At 43.4% G+C, this 24642-nt stretch overlaps 1 protein-coding gene across 1 annotated transcript; it reads left to right on the top strand.

Annotated features, from left to right (window-relative positions):
• Positions 1–656: 656 nt before the first annotated feature.
• Positions 657–24392, top strand: LOC124150291. Its single transcript, XM_046522264.2, has 15 exons — positions 657–769; positions 3106–3209; positions 4729–4932; positions 8312–8563; positions 11355–11518; positions 12412–12534; positions 14119–14227; positions 14430–14584; positions 17288–17392; positions 18247–18321; positions 19021–19144; positions 21049–21158; positions 21750–21914; positions 23127–23223; positions 23795–24392. The coding sequence occupies exons 2-15, from the start codon at positions 3107–3109 to the stop codon at positions 23977–23979; spliced, it is 1971 nt and encodes a 656-aa protein (XP_046378220.2). The 5' UTR covers positions 657–769; position 3106; the 3' UTR covers positions 23980–24392.
• Positions 24393–24642: the final 250 nt, after the last annotated feature.

The following is a 24642-nucleotide window of genomic DNA, read 5'->3' as shown; positions in this document are numbered from 1 at the left end:
TTTGGGGCCTAAAATGTGCAATGGCCGACCGACTGTTTTCAGCCTGGTAACGTTTTGATAATGTTTGTATTTTACCGGTCAGTTGTCGAATAGCCTCCATTTTCCTTTCAGGTAACACTGTTTTTATCAAACTAAAAGTAAATCACATAATATAGAGTGGCACCTCATTAGTCCGAGCCTCGTTAATCCGGAAACCCCTCATTCCGGACGGTAGGTTTTGGGAACGTATATACAGCATTAAAGGGACAATACGAGGGTTTGTTTGTTAGTTTGCTTGTGTGTTTAAGGTCGCGCTCAGCAATATTCCAGCAATATGGCGACGGCCTGTTAATAATCAAGTCTGGACCAGAGAATCCAATGGTTGATATTGTAAGCACCAATCCACTCCATCGGGGTAGGATGACACGCTATTAACCAAGCCTGACCACCCGATCCATTTGGTTTACGGCCAGCACAGGTTGTTATGGATCTATGCTAACCTGGAATATACACGGGGAGAAAATACAAGGTACCCAGATTAATTATCTGGGTATTTGTTAATCCACATGATTCTCCAGGACAGGCACAGTCCGGGTTAACGAGGTTCCTGTCTTCCACCAGACCGCTTCAGTGCCGTCTCGTCATGGCTGTACGTACCTTTTGCGATGATTGCAGAAGTTGAGCACACGCGTGATAACGAGATCAATGTTATCAGTCGTACCAAGGCAATGTACAACCTTCTATTGTCAATCTCACACTGACCTACTTATCTGGACTGTCCGATCAACAGGTACGTTACTTTGACGTGATGTTAGTTTCAGTACAAAACGAATTATGGTTGCTATTCCATACATTATTATGAAGCTTATATACCATCTTAAGTAACGTAATTTAATCCTTAACCTTGGATGTTTTCACGCATTGTGCTCAGAGGCAAGTATATATGTGTTCAAAACTGTGCGTGTGACACCAGGTAGACACGTTCAAGTCGATTGTGAGTTTGTGGTCCATATATTATATATTTTCCAATGAGCATTCATATCTAACTTGATGAGGTGATATGGGTTTAACGTCGCGTCCAAGATTATTGCACTTATATAGCGACGTGCATGTACGTGTGTGGCTGCTTGTGCTAGTCCGGACTGATGCCGATTTATAGTGCTAGCTCACTGAGAAACCATGCCACAGTTTAACATGAATACCTCACTCAGACACAGTACACTGACTCCGAGCCGACCAGTCCTTGTTTTAGCCCCTAATGCCGAGCGCCAGACACGGTTACAACAAGTACCATCTTTTAACGTCTTTTGGTATGACGCGGCCGGGGATCGAACCCCGGACCTTCCGCTCTCCGGGCGGACCCTCTACCTACATATATAGGATGTAGATATATTATATAGCCAACTTACATATTTATATATATTTATATATATTTATATATGTGTGTGTGTGTGTGTGTGTGTGTGTGTGTGTGTGTGTGTGTGTGTGTGTGTGTGTGTGTGTGTGTGTGATGTTATACATTGTACAATGTACTGTGAATGTTTACTTTGTATCTGCATGTATGTATAGTAATTTAAGGGGCGTTGTGGTAGCCTAGTTGTTAAATTGTTCGTCACACAAAAGGCCCGGGTTCAATTCCCCTCATGGGTACAATATGTGAAGCCCATTTTGGTGTCTCCTGCACTGATATTGCTATTCCATTGCTAAAATCATACTCACTCACTATGTAATATAATATATATAAGTTTATGCGTACCCAAATAGGTGTATATTACGCAAATATTATTAATATTACTACTATTCATTTTACATCAGTATATAAGGGAATTTCTCCATTTATTCAAATATGTGAGAGAGAAAGCGCGTTTGTGTGTGTGAATGACTGTCTCTGTGTGGATAGGTGCTTGTGGGTGCCTCTGTGTCAGTGAGTGTGTATGTTTGTGTGACTGTGTGAATGCGTTTGTGTGTGTGCGTGTGTGTTTGCGGGTGTTCCTGTGTCTGTGAGTATGTTTGTGTGACTGTGTGAATGTGCTTGTGTTTGCGTGTATGTGTGTGTGTGTGTGACTGTGTGCTTCTGTATGTGTAAGTGTGTGTGTCTGTCTATCTGTGTGTGTTTGTGGCTGTCCCTGTGTCTGTGAGAGTGTATGTTTGTGTGACTGTGTGTGAGTGTGTGTGAGTGTGCTTGCGTGTGTGCTTGCGTGTGTGGTGACTGTGTGCCTCTGTGTGAGTGAGTGAGTGTGTGTTTATGTATGTCGGTGTGTGCGTGTGTAAGTTTGTACATGTGTTTGTGTGCTAATGTGTGTGAGCGAGAGTGTGTGGGTCTCTGCGTGTGTGTGAGTGTGTACTGTGTGTGTGCTGTGTTCGTGTGCTTATGTGTGTGAGTGTATTCGTCATTGTGTTGGTAAGTGTGTGTGTGTGTGTGTGTGTGTGTGTGTGTGTGTGTGTGTGTGTGTGTGTGTGTGTGTGTGTGTATTAGTGTGTGTGTGTGTGAGAGAGAGAGAGAGAGAGACAGACAGACAGACAGAGAGACAGAGACAGAGAGAGTGAGAGTTGGGTTTAACGCCGCTTTTAACAGTATTCCAGTTATATCGCGGCGTGTCAGCTTAATGTGGGAGGAAAGCCCGAAGTGATGCAGGTCTTAGACGTTTACCACTTCGGTGAAACCCACGAGCACGGGTATGGTGCTTACAAACCTAGAAACACCATTGGGGCGAACCGGGATTCGAACCCACAATCAAAGGTTTCTGGTGTGCCAAAGGGACGCAACTCTGCACAGCGAATCGAGGAGCCTTAGACGACTGGACCACCCGTGCACCCCTGTGGAATGAAAAATACGTGTTGCGCAGTGGAATGTTAACTATTAACCAAAGTGACAGATGTACGTCCTATCGCGACGACATCTCAAGCCAAAAGTGACGTTAACTCAAGCAAGTCCGATCTCCTCGCTCCGCACGTGCTCGAACAGCCCGTGCCATGCAATACTTTTTTCCGCGAAGCAAGATGCGTTTCCGCTATCTGTTCCCTCTTTGGCATGTCTTCAAACCAATACGTTTCGTACAGTGGTTCTCCGATCATCATGCTGAATGTATACAGACAATTCGTTAAAAAATCATTGTTCGGTTGTAGAATGTTGAGTCTCCTGATCGTGTGTCTTCTCTGTGTGCCGGCTGTGTCCGTACTACATGGGAGGGATAACGGCGTGTGTACTGTGCCCCAAAACACCAACACAGGTAAGTGTGTGTGTGAGTGTATGTATATGTGTGATAGCGTGTGTGTATGTGTGTGTATGTGTATGTGTGTATGTGAGTGTATATGGGTGTGTGAGCATAGTTCATAGAGAGTGTGTGAATGTGTGAATGTGAATGTGAATGTCAGTGTGAGTATGTGTATATGTGAGCGTGTGTGTATGTGTGTATGTGTGTATGTGTGTATGTGAGTGTATATGTATATGTGTGAGCATAGGTCATGGCGAGTATGTGAGTGAGTGTAGCCCCTTGTGTATGTGTGGCTAAATGTGCGTCATGTGCGGTAGATGCATCCCATCGATCCCAATTACGTGAATCGATGAACATGATTTAATCACCGGATTGTCTGGTCCAGACTCGATAATTTACCGACCGTCCTTATATAGCTGGAATACTGCTGAGTGCGGCGTTAAACAAACAAACAAACAAACTTGTGAGGGTAACTCATTGTAAGAGTATGTACTGCGTGTTCGAGTTCAGCCCATTGTGTGAGTAGTTTAGTCTGTGTAGCCCATTGTGTGTGTGTGTGTGTGTGTGTGTGTGTGTGTGTGTGTGTGAGAGAGAGAGAGAGAGTGTATCCCGTTGTGTGTGTGTTTGTGTGAGTATATCCCATTGTGTGTCTGAGTGTATCCCATTGTGTGTCTGAGTGTATCCCATTGTGTGTCTGAGGTATCCCATTGTGTGTCTGAGTGTATCCCATTGTGTGTCTGAGTGTATCCCATTGTGTGTCTCAGTGAGTATATCCCACTGTGTGTCTGAGTATATCCCATTATGTGTCTGAGTGTATCCCATTGTGTGTCTGAGTATATCCCATTGTGTGTCTGAGTGTATCCCATTGTGTGTCTGAGTGTATCCCATTGTGTGTCTGAGTGTATCCCATTGTGTGTCCGAGTTCATCCCATTGTGTGTCTGAGTGTATCCCATTGTGTGTCTGAGTGTATCCCATTGTGTGTCTGAGTGTATCCCACTGTGTGTCTGAGTATATCCCATTATGTGTCTGAGTGTATCCCATTGTGTTTGAGTATATCCCATTGTGTGTCTGAGTGTATCCCATTGTGTGTCTGAGTGTATCCCATTGTGTGTCTGAGTGTATCCCATTGTGTGTCTGAGTGTATCCCATTGTGTGTCTGAGTGTATCCCACTTTGTGTCCGAGTGTATCCCATTGTGTGTCTGAGTGTATCCTACTGTGTGTCCGAGTGTATCCCATTGTGTGTCTGAGTATATCCCATTGTGTCTGAGTCATTTTAACGCTATAAGATTGTCTTCAATACTGTCCTGCAAGGATCTTCTGATACAACATCAACTGGCTTTGTACGTACATCATTTTTGTTACGAAGTGAATTGTTACTTTGACTTTGTATGTTATGTAACTCCGTTGTTTACGGGCCTAAGGCCTTTCATACAATATTGAGTTGAGTTGAGCTGAGCTGAGCTGAGCTGAGTCATAACGTCACTTCCGGGTGTATCAGTTTTATTGATGTAAGTCAATATATACCTGCCCAGGCCCGACTCGCCCTAAGCTTCCGCCCGTCTACTCCGTGCACACTGAGTGCAACATCTTGAACAACGACTACACCATCGACACTCAGGAATGGTACGACGGCAGCAACAACAGGGCCCTGCTGTCACAGACGTCCGATGGCCAGAGGGCTCTGGGCTACTACGACTATAACCACAATGAGCTGCTTGTCGTCAACCCCCAACCTGGTAAGGCGAGAGGCATGACGGGCGATGGAAGGGGTTTGAGAGTGGGGTAGTGGTGGAGAGGGGGCTGGGGAGAGGCATGACGGGCGATGGAAGGGGTTTGAGAGTGGGGTGGTGGTGGAGAGACGGGCGATGGAAGGGGTTTGAGAGTGGGATGGTGGTGGAGAGACGGGCGATGGAAGGGGTTTGAGAGTGGGGTGGTGGTGGAGAGGGGGCTGGGGAGAGGCATGACGGGCGATGGAAGGGGTTTGAGAGTGGGGTAGCGGTGGAGAGACGGGCGATGGAAGGGGTTTGGGAGTGGGGTAGTGGTGGAGAGGGGGCTGGGGAGAGGCATGACGGGCGATGGAAGGGGTTTGAGAGTGGGGTAGTGGTGGAGAGGGGGCTGGGGAGAGGCATGACGGGCGATGGAAGGGGTTTGAGAGTGGGGTAGCGGTGGAGAGACGGGCGATGGAAGGGGTTTGGGAGTGGGGTAGTGGTGGAGAGGGGGCTGGGGAGAGGCATGACGGGCGATGGAAGGGGTTTGAGAGTGGGGTAGTGGTGGAGAGGGGGCTGGGGAGACGTATGGCGGGGACGGAAGGGGTTTGAGAGTGGGGTAGTGGTGGAGAGGGGGCTGGGGAGAGGCATGACGGGCGATGGAAGGGGTTTGAGAGTGGGGTAGTGGTGGAGAGGGGGCTGGGGAGAGGTATGACGGGCGATGGAAGGGGTTTGAGAGTAGGGTAGTGGTGGAGAGGAGGACTTGTCATCGGCGGTAATGTCATGATGCTTGAGATCTACAGAAACACTAGACAGAAACCCTATACTGAAACACTACACTGAAACACTATGCAGAAACACTGTAGTGAAACACTACACAGAAACACTACACAGAAACATTGTACAGAAACGCCATACAGAAACACTATACAGAAACACCATACAGAAACACCATACAGAAACACCATACAGAAACGCTATACAGAATCACAATATAGAAACACTATACAGAAACACCATACAGAAACACCATACAGAAACACGATACAGAAACGCTATACAGAATCACAATATAGAAACACTATACAGAAACACCATACAGAAACACCATACAGAAACGCTATACAGAATCACAATATAGAAACACTATACAGAAACACCATACAGAAACACCATACAGAAACGCTATACAGAATCACAATATAGAAACACTATACAGAAACACTACACAGAAACACCATACAGAAACGCTATACAGAAACGCTATACAGAAACGCTATACAGAAACACCATACAGAAACGCTATACAGAAACGCTATACAGAAACACAATATAGAAACACTATACAGAAACACTATACAGAAACACTATACAGAAACACTATACAGAAACACAATAAAGAAACACTACACAGAAACGCTATACAGAAACACTATACAGAAACACTACACAGAAACACGATACAGAAACACTATACAAAAACACTACACAAAAACACGATACAGAAACGCTACACAGAAACACTATACAGAAACACGATACAGAAACACGATACAGAAACACTATACAAAAACACGATACAGAAACACCATACACAAACACGATACAGAAACAATATACAAAAACACGATACAGAAACACTATACAAAAACACGATGCAGAAACACCATACAGAAACACGATACAGAAACACCATACAGAAACACGATACAGAAACACTATACAAAAACACGATACAGAAACACTATACAAAAACACGATACAGAAACACTTTACAAAAACACGATACAGAAACGCTATACAGAAACACGATACAGAAACACTATACAAAAACACGAAACAGAAACACGATACAGAAACACTATACAAAAACACTACACAGAGACACAATACAGAAACACTATACAAAAACACCATACATAAACACGATACAGAAACACTATACAAAAACACTTTACAGAAACGCGATACAGAAACACCATACAGAAACACGATACAAAAACACTATACAGAAACGCTATACAAAAACACGATACAGAAACACTATACAGAAACACTATACAAAAACACGATACAGAAACACCATACAGAAACACGATACAGAAACACTATACAAAAACATGATACAGAAACACTTTACAAAAACATGATACAGAAACACCATACAAAAACACGATACAGAAACACTATACAAAAACACGATACAGAAACACTATACAAAAACACTATACAGAAACGCTATACAGAAACACGATACAGAAACACTATACAAAAACACGATACAGAAACACGATACAGAAACACTATACAAAAACACTACACAGAAACACGATACAGAAACACCATACAGAAACACTATACAGAAACACTATACAAAAACACTACACAGAAACACGATACAGAAACACTATACAAAAACACTATACAGAAACACGATACAGAAACACTATACAAAAACACTATACAGAAACACGATACAGAAACACTATACAAAAACACTACACAGAAACACGATACAGAAACACTATACAGAAACACTATACAAAAACACTACACAGAAACACGATACAGAAACACTATACAAAAACACTATACAGAAACACGATACAGAAACACTATACAAAAACGCTATACAGAAACGCTATACAGAAACACGATACAGAAACACTATACAAAAACACTATACAGAAACGCTATACAAAAACACGATATAGAAACACTATACAGAAACACTACACAGAAACACGATACAGAAACACTATACAAAAACACTACACAGAAACACGATACAGAAACGCTATACAGAAACACGATACAGAAACACGATACAAAAAACACTATACAAAAACACTACACAGAAACACGATACAGAAACACGATACAGAAACACTATACAAAAACACTACACAGAAACACGATACAGAAACGCTATACAGAAACATGATACAGAAACACTACACAAAACACGATACAGAAACGCTATACAGAAACACTACACACAAACACTACACAGAAACACTACACAGAAACACTACACAGAAACACTATACAGAAACACTACACAGAAACACTACACAGAAACACTATACAAAAACACTACACAGAAACACGATACAGAAACGCTATACAGAAACACTATACAGAAACACTACACAAAACACGATACAGAAACGCTATACAGAAACGCTATACAGAAACACTACACAGAAACACAATGACGTCGGATCACCTGATGACAACTCGTTAATATTCGATAGTTTCCGGAATAGGAGTGGGTTTAAACGTTGTTGTCACTAACATTGCCTTTAGAATGTCTTTTTTCGAGATACTCGATGTCATATGCTTTATACATTTTTTAATCCCATGTTTGTAGTTTACTGTACCTCTCCTTCATCACTTTGTTCCCCAGCTTCCGGATACCCAACGTGCAAAGTCCAGAATCTCGCCACATCCGACAACAACTTCTTGTTTGGGTTGCAGAGGTTCCGAAATGGATCGGATGGGACATATCCGGCAGGTAGCGCTTTTGAGTTTGGCGGGAATATCCCCGAGCAGTACCTGGGTCACGTGACGGTGAGAGGCATCCAGACTGACGCGTGGAAGTCCTGTGTGTACTGGAAGTCACTGGACGCCACCATGAACGTCACGTGGTACTACACAGGTCAGTGGAGGCGATTCAGTGGTCAATTAAATGTACAATGCGTTTGCGAAATTAGAATACAATGTACAAAACATTTTTTCTCTTCATATCCTGTATGAAGGCCACATAGCCAAAAGAACAGTGAGTGAGTGGTTGGGTGGGTGGTTGGGTGGGTGGGTGAGTGAGTGAGTGTTTGTGTACATGGGTGGGTGAGTGAGTGAGTGAGTGCATGTGTGATCGAGTGAGTGCTTGTGTGAGTGAGTGAGTGAGTGTTTGTGTGCATGGGTGGGTGAGTGAGTGAGTGAGTGCATGTGTGATCGAGTGAGTGCTTGTGTGAGTGAGTGAGTGAGTGGGTGGGTGAGTGAGTGAGTGAGTGAGTGAGTGAGTGAGTGAGTGAGAAAGGCAATGTCTCTGTCATATTGTGACTTGAACAAATATTATACTGAAAACCTGCCGTCGAAGGACAGTAAACAACTAGAAATATTTGAAAAAAGAAAATATTAAAAGGTTTCGATTATTAAACACAGTCAACGAAAAGAAATACGATATTGATTCCCAGTTTGGCCACCATACTGGGGACCGTGGGGACTGATAGTACATCTGCTACCTACATGATACGACAGGGGGATTTATGCTACACCTTTACTTGGGATGGCCAGTGAAGAATTTGGAAGTAGATGACTTCGGCTATGTCAAAATTCGGAGTGAAGAGATAGTCATTCTTAAAATCTATTACTGTTGGGGAGTTATTTCAAACCAAGTGGTACATGAGAACAACTTCAGACTAACTAAAAAACTCTACTAATATATTTTTTGCCACTATTTCGATAACCTGCTACCCCATACAATGGAACCTGTCGTGTTGATTTCCAAGAAATAAATTGGTTGCCTCTAAGCAGTGCCATATGCAACAGGTTGCGATGAAATAAAACACGGATCTATGCGGTATTATATATTTCATCAAGTTTTTTTAGACTATTATTTGTCAAGAGATAAATAATTAATCTTGAATTTAAGTAATAAGTTTAATGTTTGTCACTACCGCTTTTCGGAACGTTCAAAGACAGCGGACCTCTTTGCCGATGTATAAGTACGCCTTCCACGATAGCGGACCTCTTTGCCGATGTATAAGTAGGGCCTTCCACGATAGCGGACCTCTTTGCCGATGTGTAAGTACGCCTTCCACGATAGCGGACCTCTTTGCCGATGTATAAGTACGCCTTCCAAGATAGCTGACCTCTTTGCCGATGTATAAGTACGCCTTCCAAGATAGCGGACCTCTTTGCCGATGTATAAGTACGCCTTCCAGGATAGCGGACCTCTTTGCCGATGTGTAAGCACGCGTTCCAAGATAGCGGACCTCTTTGCCGATGTGTAAGCACGCGTTCCAAGATAGCGGACCTCTTTGCCGATGTGTGAGTACCCGTTCCACGATAGCGGACCTCTTTGCCGATGTGTAAGTACCCGTTCCACGATAGCGGACCTCTTTGCCGATGTGTAAGCACGCGTTCCAAGATAGCGGACCTCTCTACCGATGTGTAAGTACGCGTTCCAAGATAGCGGACCTCTCTACCGATGTGTAAGTACGCGTTCCACGATAGCGGACCTCTTTGCCGATGTGTAAGTACGCGTTCCACGATAGCGGACCTCTTTGCCGATGTGTAAGTACGCGTTCCAAGATAGCGGACCTCTTTGCCGATGTGTAAGTACGCGTTCAAAGATAGCGGAACTCTTTGCCGATGTGTAAGTACGCCTTCCACGATAGCGGACCTCTTTGCCGATGTGTAAGTACGCGTTCCAAGATAGCGGACCTCTTTGCCGATGTGTAAGCACGCGTTCAAAGACAGCGGACCTCTTTGCCGATGTGTAAGTACGCGTTCCAAGACAGCGGACCTCTTTGCCGATGTGTAAGTACGCCTTCCACGATAGCGGACCTCTTTGCCGATGTGTAAGTACGCGTTCCAAGATAGCGGACCTCTTTGCCGATGTGTAAGCACGCGTTCAAAGACAGCGGACCTCTTTGCCGATGTGTAAGTATGCGTTCCAAGACAGCGGACCTCTTTGCCGATGTGTAAGTACGCCTTCCAAAATAGCGGACCTCTTTGCCGATGTATAAGCACGCGTTCCAAGACAGCGGACCTCTTTGCCGATGTGTAAGTACGCCTTCCAAAATAGCGGACCTCTTTGCCGATGTGTAAGTACGCGTTCCAATACAGCGGACCTCTTTGCCGATGTATAAGTACGCGTTCCAATACAGCGGACCTCTTTGCCGATGTATAAGTACGTCTTCAAAAATAGCGGACCTCTTTGCCGATGTGTAAGTACGCCTTCCAAAATAGCGGACCTCTTTGCCGATGTGTAAGTACGCGTTCCAAGACAGCGGACCTCTTTGCCGATGTATAAGCACATGTTCCAAAATAGCGGACCTCTTTGCCGATGTGTAAGTACGCGGTCCAAGATAGCGGACCTCTTTGCCGATGTGTAAGCACGCGTTCCATGAGAGCGCCATTTCTAAAGCGCCCTGTCGTTCTGGTAGATAAACCCTCTGTGTTTTCAATTGTGAGGTAGTTTCTGTATGTTAGCTGCCGCGTATTTATACATTAAAAACCGCTAACGCGCTCGCTTAACAAATACAATTCAGATGCATCTAATTTACAGTTAGACAACCTCATATTTCTATTCCTAAACACAGAAGGTTTATCTCCTTATTTTATAAGAAAGTTAAAGTAGCATCAGATAAAAAACTGTTTGTGTGGTTTTGTATACGTAACATTAACGGGTCAAAGACTGAACAGCCAATTTATTCCATAAGCTCAGAACAACTGGCAGACGGCCTCGAACACCAAACAGGTTCCGGTGCGATGTCATGTGACCGGAAGACGCTACACAGATGCGACAACATCTTATAACTTCGACCACATATACGAATTCTCGGATTATCTCCCCTACATTGACCTTGGTCCAACAGTTTTCGAGGTAAAGCTGTCTCCATCATTACAACGTGTGGTGTCCACTGTCATTGCAGCATTCACCCCCCCAGGCCCTGATACATACAGACAGACACATACACACACACACAAACATACACGTATATGCATTTACCCTGTATGCTGTATCAATGAGTGAGTGAGTATGGTTTTACGCCACTTTTAGCAATATTCCAGCAATATCATGGCGGGGGACACAGAAATGGGCTTCACACTTTGTACCCATGTCAGGAATCGAACCCGGGTCTTCGGCGTGACGAGCGAACGCGCTAACCACTAGGCTACCCGACCGCCCCGCTGTATCAATAAGTTTCGTTAAGAGTATACAGAAGCCAAAGACTACCAACACAAGATGATAAACTTTATATCAGAAGCAAAATAAAGGAAAATGAAAAAAAAGTATATAATTGTATTATGAACAGCTGTACATTTCCCATTTGTCATGATATCAAAGAAACATTAACAGTAATGTGTTCCATTATCCGAGATGTACCAACCAGAATAGTCATTTCTTGACGCCGGCAGACACCACAACATTCAAAGTGTGAAATAGGATGCACATTTTGTAACCTAATCAATATCGATGTATCGTTTCACCTTCATATGTCCATCCTCAGTAAACTTTCAAAAGCAAAACATACCTAATCAGACCTGCCATCCAACAATGTCCTCGCAATGTGACATCCACAAATTATCAACATTTAATATCTGTCATGTCATATTTCAAGAATGACTTCAAGAGCAGAAGTGGACTCAAATGAAACATTTGAATCTATTTGTAAACGAACCTACACTGTATTGTATACACTTTATGTAGTTGAGCATATGGCCTTCGGGCAATACGATCTGAAATGAACTTAACTTGTATTACCTCCTTGACAGGTGCCCGACAACACGATCTGTCCGGGGCGGAATAACACGAAGCCCTTCCCCAAGTACAGTGGTTACTTCAAGATGAAGTCGGAGATGGTAGTGCCGACATCCAACTTCGTCAGCTTTCTATGGGTAAGAGTGTACAGACGCGGGCCCAGAGAGGGTGTGTGTGCGCGCATGCTATGTATGTTAAACTTTGGTTTACACGACCAACAAAAGCAATGTTCCTACTACTTATATGCAAGTTGTATGGTAAATGCACCATCCCCTCCACCAAAACAACTACCCACCCCTGAAAGAACCTTTCCGCAAGAACTGTATCCACGGTCGGAATATTCAAGTATTCTTTTCGATATATGACATCATGATGATGTGAAGGTGTGACGGACACGTCATGCAAATGACATCTACAGTCCGTACATCCTGAGAGACTGAAATGTCCTGGTGATCAACGACGAAAGAGACGAAGTAAAAGAGGTTTGGCGACCGTAAAATTCTCTTAATCGATGTATCGAGGTTATAAATTTTACGTTAATGACGACGTTTCCCTGTATTGATCATAATGACATACGTTAATGACAATGCTTCTCTGTATCTATCATAATGACATACGTTAGTGACTACGTTTCTCTGTATTTATCATAATGACATACGTTAATGACGACGTTTCTCTGTATCTATCATAATGACATACGTTAATGACGATGTGTCTCTGTATTTATCATAATGACATACGTTAATGACGACGTTTCTCTGTATCTATCATAATGACATACGTTAATGACGATGTGTCTCTGTATCTATCATAATGACATACGTTAATGACGATGTGTCTCTGTATTTATCATAATGACATACGTTAATGACGACGTTTCTCTGTATCTATCATAATGACATACGTTAATGACGATGTGTCTCTGTATTTATCATAATGACATACGTTAATGACGACGTTTCTCTGTATCTATCATAATGACATACGTTAATGACGATGTGTCTCTGTATTTATCATAATGACATACGTCCACCGGTAACTCTTGCTGATGGGTTTCACCAAAGTGTAAAAACGTTTTCTCCCGAGACTTTCCTCTCCACTACCCCAGGAAAGCTGAGGTGCCCGACACGAATCGCCCCTGATGCACCCCGACACGACCGAGACACCTCCTTGACATTCCCTGACACGTTTTTGACTCACCCCTGATACGCCCCGACACGCCCCAGACATTACATGGTACGTTTATGGCACGCCCCGACACGAAACTGGCACCTCCCTGACATTCCCTGACAAGTTTATGGGACGCCCCAACACGCCCCGGGTACCTCCCTGACTTTCCCTGACACGTTTATGGCACGCCCCTGACAAGACCTGGATACGCCACTACACGCCCCAGACAACTCCCTGACATTCCGTGGCACCTTTATGGCACGCCCCCATTACGCACTCGATACTACCTGACTTTCCCTGACACGTTTATGGCACGCCCGACACGCACTTGATACGCCCCGACACGCCCCAGGTACCTCTCTGACTTTGCCTGACACGTTTATGGTACGCCCCTGACACGCCCTGGATACGCCACGACACGCCCCAGGCACCTCCCTGACTTTCCCTGACACGTTTATGGCACGCCCCTGACACGCCCAAACATGAAACTGACACGCCCCTCACATTTACCAATATTTGCCGTGTTAAACCCATTCGCTCACTGATTCAAGGAATGGTACGACTTCTCCACGAAGATGTCCAAGTTTCAGTACCGGCCGGCGCCCACAGCAGCCGTCTACAGCACCCACATGGTGTCCGAGATACACGACTACAACACAGGTAACCCTTCTTCCAAGGTGAAATGCAGCAAAACAGCTTCAGTGGCATGGGAGTGATTTGATTGTGACGCCATAGTAGCGATGACGCCACAATGGCCTGCAAAGCATTGCAAAGCAAAGATGTCACTCGATCTCCTTGCGCTCTGGTAAGGTTACCTTTCTTGAGACCTTACGCTCTGAACTGTTATAACGTCTTGTTACAGGTACAGCCTATGTGATTGACTCTGTGGGCGGCAACTGTACTGTCAGCGCCGTCAATGGTTTGGACGCCGTCAACGTGGACCCAACTCACGTCAAGATGGTGTCAACACAATACTATAAGAACTCCATATCTGGAACTCTAGCTTACGATGGGGTGGTGTGTATTTGGGCTTTTGTTTCCCACAGGAGAAGTACCCGTAAACATCCGGGGTAGAATAAGTCTTCAGCAACCCATGCTTGCCGTAAAAGGAGACTATGCTTGTCGTAAAAGGCGACTAACCGGATCGGGTGGTCAGGCTCGATGCCTTGGTTGATGCATGTCATCGATCCCAATTGCGTGGATCGATGTTCATGATATTAATCATTGGATTGTCTGGTCCAGACTCGATTATTTACAGACCGCCGTCATATAGCTGGAATATTGCTGAGTGCGGCGTAAAACAACCAACCGACCAACCAACTTTTTTTATCAAATTAGAGGACTGTATACGACATACGTTAGTCTTAACGAACTTTCTACAATTAATATTTTGAATAAGCCGTTAATAAGCCAGTTGTGACAGGGATGATGGTATGGTAGCTGTAGCAGACAGACTGACAGTCGTTGTTACGTGCGTCACTAGGTTATTAGTACGGCATTGACCTTGACATGTGTCCTTTGGCAAACATCGTCCTCACCAGAAGTGCTGAATTCTAAAGATGCACTTGGGTGTAAACTGACTGGGGAAAAGATAGGAACCACATTATTGATATATTGATGACACGAAGCTCGCAGATGTCACTGCATGCAAGAAGCCATGCAATACAATACACGTTTATGTATACAGCAGCTGTTCAGTTTGGGAAACGCCTTTGTTCATGTTCACAATTCATGTCAAAGATTTTAGATGAAGTTTCAGAATTAATTGGGGTGTAACGTTGCACTTCTATAGCGACGTGCTTGTACGTGTGTGTGTGTTTGTGTGTATGTGTGTGTGTGTGTGTGTGTGTGTGAGCTTGTACTAGCCCGGACTGATGCCGATTTATAGTGCTAGCTCACTGAGGTGAATCTGAAGATTGTGACAAGTTCAAATTTTGAATCTACTGTCATCACTCCACAGGTTTCTGAGTGCGGTGACAAACGTTGCCTTACTTGCAGCACTATAATTGAAGGCTGTTCAGTCCAAATTACAAAAGACACTAAATTTACTGTAAAAAAAAATATGACTTGTGATACTAGAAATGATATTTACTTGATTGTTTGTAGTGGATGCAATGAAAAGTATATCGGGAAGACAGAACATAAATTAAAAAGAAGAATGAATCTTCACCGTTCACAAATAAAGCAGCCACAAAACCGCACGATTCCACTAGTGAACATTTAGATACATGTGGAAGCGGCAACATGTTTAGTTTTCCCGCTTTAACCCTCTGGATGCCGAGGTTACTTTTATGGCGCGCATTTTCCTAAGATCGGAAAAGTGAAGGTTGTGCGAGAATTGCGCTCACGCGACACTGGATCTTCCTCTGGCTATAAAATTACGCAGCGGTGGGAAATATCAGATTTCCTATTTGATGGTGTAAATTTAAGCGCAAATATTAAACCTGTTTTTTTTTAAAAGAGACATTTCTAAGTGTTGTCCGAGAATTTATTCTGCAAGGAAAAACAGTAAATTTCTCCGCTTTTTATCGTACACCGATAAAAGTACTGTGCGACGATTTTTTTTATTTAGAAGCTTTACGGAATCTGTGAGCGAACAAAATACTGCCTAATATCTGAACGACATAGCTACATATCAAATAGAGTTATATGCGTATGTATAACGACATACATTCAATGCCAAAAATAGCGTAAATAACGAAAAGTAAATTATATTAAATTGTATATATTCATATTTGCCGATATTCATGATATATTTATTTTACCATCATTGTTTAAAACTACTCTGCACGACTTGTATGTATAGATCTTCTTATTTGTAAACAGATGGCACACTTATTATTTATATTATTGATATAACTGTCTGCTCAAGTTCTATATTATGTAAAATGCTGTCAACATAAACAAATACAAATTATTTCATAACACTCCAAATAGAGTTGTCATAATTGACAATAGTATACACTTGTCACATACAATAATACTGCCCGGTAAAATTGTATATTTTGTATATATTGGAATTTCGCCTTGTGGGTGGCCCATAAGGGACATGGAGTCTGTTTTTCAATATTTTTATATTTCACTTACTTTAATCATAACCTTTTGCAAATAAACACAATTTGGCATACAAATATGTGATAAATCATGTATAAAAACAACCGAAAATATACTTTCAAGTAACTATTGAATCGCCGAAATGTGAAGCGAAAATGTCAAAAATAAAATGGAAATGTCAAAAACAAATACGAAAAGGTCAAAAACTAAAATGAAAATGTCATAAACAAAAAGGAAAATGTCAAAAAAAAGCGAAAATGTCAAAAAATAAAATAATAAAACAAAAATATTTTCACCGCTGTGGAAATATTATCACCTCGTTGGAAATAGTTAGCACCGCGGTAGAAATAGTTTTCTGCATTTTCATTTTAGTGTTTAACATTTTCGCTTCACATTTCAGCAATTCAATATCTTCTTTATACATGATTTATCACATATTTGTATGACAAATCGTGTTAATTTGCAAAAGGTTACGATAACAGTAAGTGAAATATCAAAATATTGAAAAACAGACTCCACGTCCCTTATGGGCCACCGTATAATACAAATGGCGACATCTTGTTCCGAAAGGGTGCACCTGGGAATTGAAAATCGTCCTACAGTGACGTTACGTGTAACATCCTGAAAACAGATCACCCTGAAGAATGTACCTACTCGCTGTTACAGAGGTCAGTGCGTGGGATTGACTGCGACGTATGGGTGGAGGAACGGAACGACTGGCCGGCCCGGGGGTCAGGCGTTAACTCAACGTGGGAGTTTCTGTTCGCCACGGTAAGCACCAACCCAACGTCGTGAATCTTCATATTTGATGCGATATCTCACTTGATGTTGGCGGACGAACAGGCTGCGATTTTGGCATGGAAACGGCAGATTTTGGCATGGAAACGGCAGCATGTTATTTTAATTTTAAATAACAATAACAACGATTAACATGGGAGCGATATAGCTATTGGTGCCGCGTAGTTTAAACAACGGGTGTTTGTGTTAAGACACTGAATGGGACGAAGTTAATCCTTGTGGCACACATGCTTCACTTCTCTCCCAAAAGGGCGACTAAATTAGCCCTATGTGTGATTCTGAACAAAACTGATCTCAGGATAGGGTAACTGTGCGAGCTCACTCTCTCGCAGACAAAAAAGCACATGAAATTTTACTTTTGTAAATTATAGAATTAAGCTCCACACACTTCAGATCCAGGCCAAATCTCATTCTATTCGTACAACCTCTCAAAGATCCGCACACATGTATCCCCTCCTACGGCTCATTTATGACGTCCCCCGCCATGATGTTGCTGGAATATTGATAAAAACGGCGTAAAACAATACTCACTCACAATCCCCTCCTAGGTACATAACTTCATATCGCGTTTGCAGTCTTTAAGTTCTCAAAACGATCGAAAACAACATTTTATATGTATTCTTCTTCTCGTCAAGAACATGGTATTTTTGTGTTCACCAAAAATACGTTTATTCATTGAACGTGAGATCAGGCCCATGGCCATTAAAACGTTACATTTCAACATTTCAACTTCATTTTAAGTTCTTCAAATAATATGAAAGAAGTCATGATTTCTAGAATGCTCAACCGGAAGTTGCAGTGAGTAGTTTCTAATGATCCCGTTTCAGCCACTCTGGTTGTTTCAACATGGCTTCGGAAACAACTCTATACTTCCGGTCCAGCTGTCAATCGCCGCGGCATCGGTAATGTTTCGTTAATAAGTTAATAAGTGTGTGTGTGTGTGTGTGTGTGTGTGTGTGTGTGTGTGTGTGTGTGTGTGTGTGTGTGTGTGTGTGTGTGTGGTGTGTTTGCGTGTGTGTGGTGTGTCTGTGAGTGTTTGGCGTGTGTGTGTGTGGTTTGTCTCTGTGTGTGTGTGTGTGTGTGTGTGTGGTGCGTGTGTGTGTGGTGCGTGTGTGTGTGGTGCGTGCGTGCGTGCTTGCGTGTGTGTGTTGAATGTGTGCGGTGTGTTTGGCGTGTGTGTGTGGTTTGTTTCTGTGTGTGTAGTGCGTGTCAGTGGTGCATGCGTGTGTGTGTGTTGAGTGTGTGCGTGTGTGTTGAGTGTGTGTGTGTTGAGTGTGTGCGTGTGTGGTTGCAAAATATTATCTTTGTAGTTTGTTTATTTTCTGCAAACCCACTGGCACTGGTATGGTTCTGACAAACCTGGAAAGATAATTCGGGAGAAGCAGCATCGAAACCCACTATCTTTATTTTCTGCAGAGCTAATTGCTACCCCTCAATCCGTGCCCCCTCCCCCTCACCCCTCCCCCTCCCCCCTCCCCCCTCGGTTAAAGCTGCAGGCCACATGAATACAACGATCTTCGCCAGACAAGGTAAATCATATCCTCATTCCATAGCAGGAACGTGTTTAGGAGATTAATTTCATCCAGTGCCTCCTCCAACAGGTGAATTTCTACACCACCTTCAACATCTACGAGTACGACGACGACGAGCCGTCTCTCCTTGACTTTGACATCACACCTTGCTTCGGCCCCAACCACAAGAAGGATATAAAGTTTATTTTACCAGGTAGCTTTGACCGTGTACAACTCCAGTAGTGGTACCCCCCTCCCTCAACTCACAAGCTTCCGTTTATCAACTCTATCCCTCTGGGAAAAATACAAATTTAATAAAAGAAAGTTAAATTTTAAAAATACACAACTTACACAACTTTCAAATAAAGCCCAATTTCACTGATATAAATGCTGCATCGTTAATAGATTTTTAAAAGATACGAACCATAGTGGTAAACTGAAAAGGTTCTGATACTGGTTGATAGATGGAAGAAAGATGAAAGGAACGTTTTAATCTCATTCTCAGAATGTCTTTCAGGACATCCCACTTACCGAACGATTACTCACAGGAATGCCTGAACTTGGTCATCCGTTACATTGTGGTAGTTGTTGTTGATGTCCAAGGACTTGTAGTAATGTAGTAGCAGTTGTGGTAGCCGCAGTAGCATTTGTGGTAGTTGTTGTTGCAACTGTTGTTATGGTAGTTGTCGTAGATGTAGTAGTAGATGTTGCAGTAGAAGATGTGCTCACATCATTATCAGTAGTAGTAGTACAAGAAGTGTTAGTAGTAGTGTTAATAGTAGTAGTAGTAGTAGTAGTAGGACTTATAGTAGTAGTAGTTGTAGTAGAAGTAGTAATAGTTGTAGTAGTAGTGGTGGTGGTTGTAGTAAATATATCAGCTCTAGGAGAGTGGTAGTGGCAGTAGTGGTGGTTGCAGTAAATATATCAGCTCTAGGAGAGTGGTAGTGGCAGTAGTGGTGGTTGTAGTAAATATATCAGCTCTAGGAGAGTGGTAGTGGCAGTAGTGGTGGTTGTAGTAAATATATCAGCTCTAGGAGAGTGGTAGTTGTAGTAGTGGTGGTTGTAGTAAATATATCAGCTCTAGGAGAGTTGTAGTGGTGGTTGTAGTTAATATATCAGCTCTAGGAGAGTGGTAGTGGCAGTAGTGGTGGTTGTAGTAAATATATCAGCTCTAGGAGAGTGGTAGTGGTGGTTGCAGTAAATATATCAGCTCTAGGAGAGTGGTAGTGGCAGTAGTGGTGGTTGTAGGAAATATATCAGCTCTAGGAGAGTTGTAGTGGTGGTTGTAGTTAATATATCAGCTCTAGGAGAGTGGTAGTGGCAGTAGTGGTGGTTGTAGTAAATATATCAGCTCTAGGAGAGTGGTAGTGGCAGTAGTGGTGGTTGTAGTAAATATATCAGCTCTAGGAGAGTGGTAGTGGCAGTGGTGGTGGTTGTAGGAAATATATCAGCTCCAGGAGAGTGGTAGTGGCAGTAGTGGTGGTTGTAGTAAATATATCAGCTCCAGGAGAGTGGTAGTGGTAGTAGTGGTGGTTGTAGTAAATATATCAGCTCCAGGAGAGTGGTAGTGGCAGTAGTGGTGGGTGTAGTAAAGATATCAGCTCTAGGAGAGTGGAAGTGGTAGAAGAGGTGGTTGTAGTAAATATATCAGCTCTAGGAGAGTGGTAGTGGCAGTAGTGGTGGTTGTAGTAAATATATCAGCTCCAGGAGAGTGGTAGTGGTGGCAGGGGTGGTTGTAGTAAACATATCAGCTCTAGGAGAGTGGTAGTGGCAGTAGTGGTGGTTGTAGTTAATATATCAGCTCTAGGAGTGTGGTAGTGGTATTGGTGGTGGTTGTAGTAAATATATCAGCTCCAGGAGTGTGGTAGTGGCAGTAGTGGTGGTTGTAGTAAATATATCAGCTCTAGGAGAGTGGTAGTGGTAGTGGTGGTGGTTGTAGTAAATATATCAGCTCCAGGAGTGTGGTAGTGGTAGTGGTGGTGGTTGTAGTAAATATATCAGCTCTAGGAGAGTGGTAGTGGTATTAGTGGTAGTTGTAGTAAATATATCAGCTCTAGGAGTGTGGTAGTGGTAGTGGTAGTCATCCATCGTTTAATATCCATCCTGTCTCTCTTTCAGCTCAGTATAGTAAGCTCGTGGCAGATGAACTGACGATGTTCCGTTATTTCATCTTGGTGACAGTGGCAGGCTACACCACTATCTCTCCCATCAGAATAACAAACATCCAGGTACTCTCCAACTCAAGTCTTCCCTATTAGTGTGATAATCATCAAGGTACTCACCAACCCCCGTCGTCTCTATTAGAGTAACATTCAGCTATTCTCCAAATCTCGGGTTCTCCATAGGTGTAACAAACATTATGTTCTCTCCAATCCCCGTCTTTCCTATTAGTGTAAAAAAAATTCAGGTACTCTCCAACCCCCGTCGTCCCTATTTGTGTAAGAAACTCTCCAACGCCCGTCTTCCCTATTTGTGTAAGAAACTCTCCAACTCCCGTCTTCCCTATTTGTGTAAGAAACTCTCCAACTCCCGTCTTCCCTATTCGTGTAAGAAACTCTCCAATCCCCGTCTTCCCTATTCGTGTAAGAAACTCTCCAGCTCCCGTCTTCCCTATTCGTGTAAGAAACATTATGTACTCTCCAAACTCCGTCTTCCCCATCAGACTAACAAACGTAATTGTACTCTCTAACCTCAGTCTCCCCTTCAGTAAACAAACATTTAGTTTCTCTGCAACCATCTTAATTCAAGTTTGTGTAACACAATCAATATGGATTATGGTTCGAGAGTGCCGTGATGGAATGATGTGACCGCGGTTACAGGTGGATTTTCTGGACAGCAAGGATGTCCTGGTGTCGTTCCGACTGCTGGACAAGGCCCCCCTCCCCGGCGATGTCGCTAACCCCGTATCTCAGCTGCCATTGCAGGACGCAGTGGACATTCTCAAATACGGCATCAACTCCGGAAACTTCACCATCAACATCAACGTAAGAATTTCCCAGACAAGGCAATACTGATTTGTCATTCTCATACTGGACCCACGTGGGTACAATGTGTGAAGCCCATTTCTGATGTCCCCCGCCGTGATATTGCTGGAATATTGCTAAAAGCAGCATAAAGCCATACTCACTCACTCATACTGGGCTTGATACAGACTATAGTAGCCACGCAAATACGTCCTGGTGAACGCGTGATCGAGTGAGTTAGTGAGTGAGTTGAGTTTAACGCCGTTTTGAACAGTATTCCAGTTTTACCACGGCGTCTCAGCTTAATATGGATGGAAGCTTTTAGTGATGCAGGTCCTAGACGTTTACCACTTCGGTGAAACCCACGAGCACGGGCACTGTGCTGACAAACCTAGAAACATAATCGGGGCGAACCGGGATTCCAACCGACGATCATAGGTTTCTGGTGTGCACACGGGCCGCCACCCTGCGAACTGCGGCACCTCAGACGACTGTGCCACCCGTGCACCCTAGATTAATGGAATCATACACAAAATACAAATATTTCCTTTGTCTAAATTGCGAGTATTGTTTTACGCCGCTTTAAGCAATATTCAATGACTTTCACGGTGGAAGAGACCAGATATTGGCTTCACATATTGTACCAAAGTTGGATGAAAAGAACCCGTGCCTTCGGCGTGACGGGTGAACGCTTGACCTCAAGGCTACACCGCCGCCCCTCCAAATTAGACATTATCTCATTAAAGTGAATCGAGATCATAGGTATATTTATTTAATATATTTACGATGTCAAATCATAGTCTGTCACCAATACCCAGGACCACCTCCCAGGTGGGACCGGGGAGCGGAAGGTCGGTGGTGCTATCCTAGTCTGCGGCAAACACCAAAGACGTTATATGATGGTACTTGTTGTTGCCCTGCCTCACGCTCGGCATTATGAACGAGAGAGTATTTCTTACCTGTTGTTTCTGAGACAGTCTTCATTAGGGAGTGAATGAGTATTGTTTTACGCCGCTTTTAGCAAATTTCCAGTAATATCGCGGCGGGGGACACCAGACATGGGCTTCACACATTGTATCCATGTCGGGAATCGAACCCTGGTCTTTGGTGTGACGAGCCAACACTTTCATCACTACACTACCCCACCACCCCCTGTCTTCTGTAAAGTGGATGTATAGTTACGCTATGACTGTTGAGGAGAGACAATATTAATAATGATGCACGTCTCTGCAGGGAGTTATAATGAAGCCACGCCCCTACTCTGTGAGTGCTAAGGACACGGTGATAGTGGAGCATCCCTGGAAGAACGTCAAGCTGGAGTATACGGGAGGTGAGATATAAGCTGTAAACAGAAATGGTATCTACCGACGTCACATACAACAAACAGACGCTTTTTACAGGCAGCTGCCATATAGCTGGATCATTGCTGAGTGCGGCGATAAACAATAAACAAACAGACGGCTGTACAAGCCACCGTCATATAGCTTTGTTATTGCGGAGTGCTGCGATAAACAACAAACAGACGGCTTTACAGGCAGCTGCCATATAGCCGGATCATTGCTGAGTGCGGCGATTAACAACAAACAGACGCTTTACAGCCCACCGTCATATAGCCGGATCGTTGCTGAGTGCGGCGATAAACAACAAACAAACAGACGGCTTTACAGCCCACCGTCATAAAGCTTGATCATTGCTGAGTGCGGCGATAAACAACAAACAAACAGACGGCTGTACAAGCCACCGTCATATAGCTGGAATATTGCTGAGTGCGGCGATAAACAACAAACAAACAGACGGCTGTACAAGCCACCGTCATACAGCTTGAATGTTGCTGAGTGCGGCGATAAACAATAAACACAAATAACGTGAACATCAAAGGCCATACATATGACTGTTCACAGGGAGCGTGGTCGGCCTGGGGATAGGGATGCTGGTGGCGTCGTCTGTCGCCGGCTTCATCATCTACATGGTCATCAGGAAGAAGACGGTCATGAAACAGCAGCTGTGTGCGGTGAACTGTATCAATAAATGCATCGGGTGTCCACACTTCCTGGGACGAACAAGGAAGACACTGGTGATGGCCTGACGGCGTCCACATAAAACTGTTGTTTGAAAGTAGACATATCATTGTTGTTTTCATTACCACCAGAGACGTATATAATGTAAATATTCTCTTGAATAGATTCTGTTTAACGCATGAAGGACATGTTTGGTTATTTGAATATACTGCAAGTCAAAAGAAAGTATACACTTATGTTAGAGGGTGGTTAAAATGAAACAAGAAATGGTTGTTCTAAGGTATTCCATGTGATACGGGTATAAATGTTGTCTTGGATCTCAAGTTTGCAGTGTTTCGGTGACTGTTTTCAGCCCAGTAACGTTATGGTAATTGTTGTATCAAATCCTGTTTTCAAGCGTATACTTTCTTTTGCCCGTCAGTTTAGATGCAATGTATCATCGTGTAACATTATTCTTTATAAATGATACTTTTAATCAAAATTAGAGGGTTGTTCTTTAGAAGAACCTGCGTCCGTGTGGAATGGAGATGCATATCATTTTGTTTGTTTGTTGTTTAACGCCTCGTTATGCAATATTCCAGCTATATGACGGCGGTCTATAAATAGTCGAGTCTGGACCAGACAATCCAGTAATTGATATTGTAAGCATCGATCCATGCATTTGGAATACGATGACATGCACCAACCGAGTAAGCGAGTCTGACCACACGATCCCGTTCGTCGCCTCTTAC

The sequence above is a fragment of the Haliotis rufescens genome, unplaced genomic scaffold, assembly GCF_023055435.1.
Source record: "Haliotis rufescens isolate VD_foot unplaced genomic scaffold, xgHalRufe1.0.p SCAF_33, whole genome shotgun sequence".
Classification (NCBI taxonomy): Eukaryota; Metazoa; Mollusca; class Gastropoda; order Lepetellida; family Haliotidae; genus Haliotis; species Haliotis rufescens.
The sequence above is the reverse complement of the archived record's forward strand: the minus strand, read 5'-3'. Positions and strand labels throughout refer to the sequence as shown.

Coding starts and splice junctions, on each gene's coding strand:
- LOC124150291 (XM_046522264.2), top strand. CDS start 3,107: ATGTTGAGTCTCCTGATCGTGTGTCTTCTCTGTGTGCCGGCTGTGTCC. Junction 18,322..19,020: donor TGTCAATCGCCGCGGCATCG/GTAATGTTTCGT, acceptor CTCCTCCAACAG/GTGAATTTCTACACCACCTT. Junction 21,915..23,126: donor ACTTCACCATCAACATCAAC/GTAAGAATTTCC, acceptor ACGTCTCTGCAG/GGAGTTATAATGAAGCCACG.